The sequence below is a fragment of the Morus notabilis genome, unplaced genomic scaffold (assembly GCF_000414095.1).
Source record: "Morus notabilis unplaced genomic scaffold, ASM41409v2 Scaffold285, whole genome shotgun sequence".
Classification (NCBI taxonomy): Eukaryota; Viridiplantae; Streptophyta; class Magnoliopsida; order Rosales; family Moraceae; genus Morus; species Morus notabilis.
This window is the reverse complement of record NW_010363065.1, coordinates 12,476-19,439: the sequence shown is the minus strand read 5'-3', so window position 1 is coordinate 19,439 and position 6,964 is coordinate 12,476. Positions and strand designations below refer to the sequence as shown.

Sequence of the window (6,964 nt, the reverse complement as noted above, 5' to 3'; positions counted from 1 at the left end):
AATTTTTTCCGTGAAATGGTTAATCTCTAATTAATTTGAAAATATTAGTCTCTCGTAAAAAAAAAAAAAAAAAACTGCAAAATATTTTTGGACTAGAATTTCATAGGTGGGGATTAAATATGCTTGAAACCAAGTTTAATTTAAAAAAAAAAGAAACATTCGTATTTCATAATTTTGCTCGTTTAATATAAAATTTTAGTATTTACTAGTGCTACACTTGAATAAATTTCTATCTTCATCACTAGATCCAAATACAGCACCTGTATGAAGTTAGAGCCTCACGATATAAAAAATGCATCCATGAATTTTGTGCAAAAACATTTCTCTTCCTATATTATTCATCAGTAAAAAAAAAAAAAAAAAAAAAAAAAAAAAAAAAAAAAAACAAAACAAACACTTACGTGGTTTTAACTTCTAACTATATCCTAATATGATAAATTCACACTTAAATATATAACTAGATGTCAAGTGTAAATTCCCTTTCCATCCCTATCTTCAAGTTAAGAAAAGAAAAAGTCTTATAAACAAAAATTATCAGGAGCTTGGAGAAATACAAAGAATAAAAACGAGCGTGTCGTTTGCTTGAGTTTGTGCTCAGATAACAAACACACGGTGCACATGTGTGTAAAAATTGAAAACCAGTAACGTTTTTAAAATAATTTTATTTTTAATACAAAAATAAAAATGAGATTGTTTTGAAAATAATTTATAAATTAATTTTAAAATTATATTTATTTTAATTTTTAAGAGATTATTTTAAATATAATAAAAAATTAAAATTATTAAATAATATATTATAACAATTCTAGAAAATGATGAAAATAGAAAATAATAATAATTTTTAACCGTCGTATAATTTTTCAATAAAAATTATTTTTACTGTTTTTTATTTTTATTTTTATAATATTTACTACACAAATTTAATTTACAGATCATTCTTATTTTCATGTCTCAAAAATCAAAATACGCACAAACATTTTAAAAAACCCACCCCCTCAACCTCCCCTAGCATCGCCACCTTCCCCGGCGGCTCCGTCCGGCGCCTCTTTTCAGACCGCAGACAACGGTCTCTCTGTTTTTCCGTCAAGGAAAACGCCGCCCAGTGTATTGCGCCAACTGGGTATTTTGGAAAACTCCGATCCTTAATCCCAATCGCCATGTCCAGGTCATTTTCTTGTACAACAGTCTTTTTTGTTTTGTGGTTTTATTTATTTATTTATTTATTTGTTTTAATTAATTATTTATTTGTTTCTTTTTGTCGCTAAGTTCTTTACTTGAGTGCCCTGTTTTTGAATCGTTATTTTTGGTGTTTTATTGTTGATTAAGCTGAGGCACATAGAAGTGATTTTGAAATCGGAGTCAGACATAAAGTGGGGAATATCAATTGGGTTATTAGTTCATGATAATGTTGCAATAGAGTATTTATTATTTAATTCTCTCGGCAAGCAAACAGAGGAGTCTATTGAACTGGGTTTTGTTTTGTTTTGTTTGTTTCGGGCCTCATTCCTTATTTTACTTCTGAATGTATATTCTTTCTTGTCTTTAATCCAACTTGTAGAAGTATTTATAGCTTTAGTGAAAAAAAGGAGCTTTTTCTACATTTTTTTTTTCTCGTCTGAGAAAAATGGAAAATTCTGTCGTAGGTTGCCAAGAAAACCTTTCTGGTAACAGGTAAGACGCAGTTTTTAATTGTCATCAGATGAAGAAGATTATGATAGTTCAATGGAAATTAAAGAAATTCTAACGGTTCCAAACTATGCCTACAAAATAGGTTTCTTATTATTATTATTATTATTATTATTTTTTTTTTTTTTACCTACCAGTGAATTCTCTGATAGAAAGCTGTAACAAGACTTTCCAACATTTCCTGTGGAAGATTGTGACACCTGACGTTTTGTTTACCATTATGAGATGATCATAGCTTGCGGGTTTTTCTCATTTTCAAACATAGAGGTGATGAAATCTGCATGACTTGCATAACGGAATAATTTCAGGTTCTTATTATTGATGTGTATATTTATCTGTTAAGTCCATTATAGCTTCATAAAAAAAAAAAAATTTGTTTTTCTCTTAATTTTCAGATTTATGGGTAGCGGGAACGTGAGGAGGGTTGCACTAGCCTTCCTTAGAAGTCCAAATTCAAGATGCTTCGAAGTAAATAGTGATAGGATATATGATAGAGTTGGTGCCATTAACTCCCTTTGCAGATTATTTTTGTACTACAAACCTTCTTTGAGAGAATATTCTCTGTATAAAGCAAACAGTAACTTGTTAAAAAGTGGCGGCTTTCGGAATTCCCATGGCCTTGCAACAAGTAATACAATATCTCACCATGCACAAATCACATGGAAGAGATGTTCTCAGCTATGTTCTTATGGTGGTCCGGCTTTGCCACCAATAGGTAGGATTGCTTGTGCGGTGAGCTTGGCTCTGACTCGTTCAAATCTCGTAGCACCGGGTATTATTGCCTTTGTAGTTGGAGAATTTGCTTTGATGGAACGATCATGGGCGGAAGCAGAACAAATTCCTACAAGGGGTACTCTAAATCTCAATGCACAAGATGGACATGTATATTTAACCTCATTTTTGTTTTCACTTCTGGAATTTTTTATCTTGTTTCTCAGAGCGATTTATCTAGCGCTTTTGTTCTCGCCCTGCATTACTATGGCACCTTTCATCGAGTCTCTTGGCATTCAGTACAGGAAGATATGGCTTTCTCTTGTACATCATACACTGGAGAAGGCAGGCCCCGCGTTTATTAAATGGGGTCAGTGGGCTGCAACTAGACCGGATCTCTTCCCAAGAGATTTGTGCAGTGAGCTCGCTAAGCTTCATACAAAGGCACCAGCTCATAGTTTCTCGTTCTCCAAAAAGAGTATCGAAAGCGCATTTGGTTGCAAGCTGCCTGAGATTTTCGAAACCTTTGAAGAGCAACCTGTGGCATCAGGAAGTGTCGCCCAAGTTCATCAAGCAACATTAAAATACAGGTATCCTGGTCAACAGATCAAGCCCATCGTAGTTGCTGTGAAAGTTCGACACCCAGGTGTTGGTGAAGCAATTAGAAGGGACTTTGCAATTATTAATTGTGTGGCAAAAATCTCGAAGTTTATCCCTGCTTTGAATTGGTTGAGATTAGATGAAAGCATACAACAGTTTGCTGTTTTCATGATGTCTCAAGTTGATCTGTCAAGGGAAGCTGCCCATTTAAGTCGTTTTATATATAACTTTCGTAGATGGAAAGATGTTTCATTCCCTACGCCTTTGTATCCCCTGGTTCACCCATCTGTTTTAGTGGAAACTTATGAACAAGGTGAAAGTGTAATGCACTATGTTGATGAACTTGAAGGACACGAGCAGATTAAAACGGCCCTTGCACATATTGGAAGCCATGCACTTTTAAAGATGCTCTTGGTGAGTGTCCTTTTCACTTCTTTGCGTTATACACTGTCTTAATACATTAGTAAATTTGTATAGTCCCTTTTTTTTTTGTATGTGTGTAGTGTATCGAGGTTTATAGCATTCTCTCCCTATGCACCTACAGAACCTATTATAGGAGTTCGTAATTCTTGAATTAGTTATGCAGGTGATTGAATAAAAGAGATTCCTACTCAGGGGAGACTGGATTAATCTATTCTGATTGTTGATGGCTGGATGTTGCATTAATGGTTGCTACTTGATAAAATTTTGAGTTTTCTACCTTTATCTAGTCTGTTAGAATTGTTTCTCTCTCTTCTTCTTCTTCTTCTTTTTTTTATTTTTTATTTATTTTATTTTATTTTTTATAAAGCAGTTGACTGTATTTACCTGAGAGAGGAATCTGGTTTTTCAGGTGGATAATTTCGTTCACGCAGACATGCATCCTGGAAATATTCTTGTCCGAGTAACAAAGGGCATATCATCACCTGAACGGCTCTTCAAATCCAGGCCTCATGTCATTTTCCTTGATGTAGGCATGACTGCTGAACTTTCAAAGAGAGATCGAGCGAATTTACTAGAATTCTTTAAGGCAGTTGCCCTTTGAGATGGTCGAACTGCAGCTGAGTGCACACTTAGATTGTCTAAACGGCAGAATTGTCCAAATCCAAAGACTTTTATTGAGGTAATGCATTTGTTATCTGGTTTCTGCAGCCGCAGTAATACTTTAGCCTTTGCTATGAAAAACTTAAAGGCTACCAAGGTTAACGCGAATATTTTTGGTAGTCGCGTATGCATATATACTTTTTTGACAGTGATCTGGGTTCTTTATTTTAACACTTTATCACTACTTCGTGTTGATGTTTAATTTGAGGATTCAGTTTTTCTTGTAATTTCTCATATAAATCATGTACAAATTTGGTTCTAGTTGCATGGTGTTCTCAATGAGAGTGACCGTTTTTGTTAATGTCCAAGGATGTGGAGCGACTCAAATATTTTATTCTCTTCATACTTGTTGTTTGGATAAGTGTCTGGAATAATTAGGGTCAATATACATTCTGCCCATAATTTCTTAGAAACATAAAATGAATGGTGAATCACGGACTCCCATGTGATGAAAATACTCAATCCAAGCACGAGGTTCTGTGATGGACAAATTGTTTTGCTGTGTTTGTATGTGCATGCTATGATCTAAAATTAGCACGCAAGAATCTTGCATTTAGTGTTAGCACATACTATGACCTTAACACTAAATCAATAATCTTGCATTTAGTTTTCACCTTTTCGTTTAAAAAACCCAAAAAACTGTTTAAACAAACGATACAAACACACCCTAAGTTTTCTGAGTTTCTAAGTCCCCAGAATATGACCTTAACCTTTGCTCTAATTGTATCCAATTTTGATTTGGAGAAGTTCCCGTCTTTTCTTTCAAATTAGTAACTGCTGCTGTGTAATTCTTTTCCCTTCTGGGTCAATAAAGCATGCCCTCCTTTTAATATCGAGCAATTACTTGTGAAGTTAATTGGCTGCAGGAAGTCGAAAAAGCATTCAAGTACTGGGACTCCCCGCAGGGTGAATTGGTGAGCCCCGGTGACTGCATGAAGCAATTGCTCGAGCAAGTTAGACGACATAAAGTCAACATTGATGGTAATGTTTGCACCGTGATGGTAACCACTTTGGTTCTTGAGGTAAGCGGTGGTTTTTCTCCCTAGTCCTTCAATCAGTCAATCACTTTGCAATACTCAGACCTAATCTCGGTTCAATGTTATATTAAATCAACCATCAGAACCAATTATCCTAACAAAAGAAGGCGAACCTTTAAGCTATATGTCACTAGTTCCTGATTTCATTGCTCGTATGAACATTTGGTGTCATTTTCTCACAATCAGTTCCTGTTTTGAATTCAAGGAATGATGAATCTGCATATATTCCCACCATCCCGATCCTGAAACTTACCATGTCTCTTTTTTTGTTTCCTGCTTGCGCAAAAGTGAAGTGTTTTTTTTTTTTTTTTTTTTAAGAAAACAATCTGCCCTGCCTTTCTGAATTACGTATTATATGAGCTATTCACAGTAGGAGAAACCCACAAACTTTTCAGTAAAGAGATTTTCACCACATTCATTTTTGGAAATGGGATTATTGAAACACCAGGAAACAAACAAGGTTTCTTAGTATTTCTTTTCAGCATGAATATGATGGTTTCGTCATTATTTTTTCTTAATTTAATCTGGTTCTACAGATTTGGACCAAATCTTTTCCTGGTTTTCCTAAATTTTTTTAATTTGGTCTCTCTTAGGGGTGGCAGCAGAAACTTGATCCAGAGTACGATGTGATGCACACTTTGAGAACATTGCTATTTAAGGTTAACTGGGCAGAATCTTTCTTTTACACCATTGAAGGACTCATGGCGCCATAAAAGGTGCCGTGATCTCTCTCTCTCTCTCTTAATCGAAGAAAAAGGGAACAAAGGACCTCTCTCACTCACACACAAAAAGTTTTGACAATTACAGACTGATCAGAAGATGGTAAAGAGAAGGATACATACATATAAATGAATTATACTGTTTGTCATATTAATAAACCTTCGCAATGGCGAATTTTGCTTCCATCTTCCGTCTTACTTATTAATGAATTCGTCTATTATTATCATTTTTTATACATAATTTCTAACATAAAAGCGATCGATTCTAACTGAAGAAAAATTGACTCAGAATTCTCGTTTGGTGTTCATTTGGTTTTATGCGGAGTTTCTATTTGATTTATTATATACATATATGTACATATATATATATATATATATATATTGTTGAATCAGGCGGTTTTTATCTTATTAGCGACCACAATCATGTTTGTCTCGCATCTCTGATTTTGAAAAATGACTCCAGCTTGATTCATTGGTCTTTAAATCAAGGTATTTGGTTACCAGAATTCCAGAAATTTTAAAAAGAACACATCGGATTAACTTTCTTCATACTTGTTGTTTGGATAAGTGTCTGGAATAATTAGGGTCAATATACATTCTGCCCATAATTTCTTAGAAACATAAAATGAATTGTGAATCACCGACTCCCATGTGATGAAAATACTCAATCGAAGCATGAGGTTCTGTGATGGGCAAATTGTTTTGCTGTGTTTGTATGTGCATGCTATGATCTAAAATTAGCACGCAAGAATCTTGCATTTAGTGTTAGCACATACTATGACCTTAACATTAAATCAATAATCTTGCATTTAGTTTTCACCTTTTCGTTTAAAAAACCCAAAAAACTGTTTAAACAAACGATACAAACACACCCTAAGTTTTCTGAGTTTCTAAGTCCCCAGAATATGACCTTAACCTTTGCTCTAATTGTATCCAATTTTGATTTGGAGAAGTTCCCGTCTTTTCTTTCAAATTAGTAACTGCTGCTGTGTAATTCTTTTCCCTTCTGGGTCAATAAAGCATGCCCTCCTTTTAATATCGAGCAATTACTTGTGAAGTTAATTGGCTGCAGGAAGTCGAAAAAGCATTCAAGTACTGGGACTCCCCGCAGGGTGAATTGGTGAGCCC

The 6,964-nt window shown here is 34.6% G+C and overlaps 1 protein-coding gene across 2 annotated transcripts; it reads left to right on the top strand.

Moving 5' to 3' along the window:
- The first annotated feature begins 1,029 nt into the window (after positions 1 to 1,029).
- Positions 1,030 to 6,011, top strand: LOC21401670 (probable serine/threonine-protein kinase abkC). Of its 2 annotated transcripts, XR_002902659.1 has the most exons (5): positions 1,030 to 1,165; positions 2,082 to 3,411; positions 3,830 to 4,099; positions 4,933 to 5,102; positions 5,711 to 6,011. XR_002902659.1 is itself a non-coding variant. In XM_024169128.1 (3 exons), the coding sequence occupies exons 1-3, from the start codon at positions 1,158 to 1,160 to the stop codon at positions 4,019 to 4,021; spliced, it is 1,530 nt and encodes a 509-aa protein (XP_024024896.1). In that variant the 5' UTR covers positions 1,030 to 1,157; the 3' UTR covers positions 4,022 to 4,181. The 2 variants fall into 2 exon arrangements, 1 of the variants encoding a protein (XP_024024896.1); XM_024169128.1 differs by lacking the exons at positions 4,933 to 5,102; positions 5,711 to 6,011 and having other exon boundaries at positions 3,830 to 4,181.
- The last annotated feature ends 953 nt before the right edge of the window (positions 6,012 to 6,964 follow it).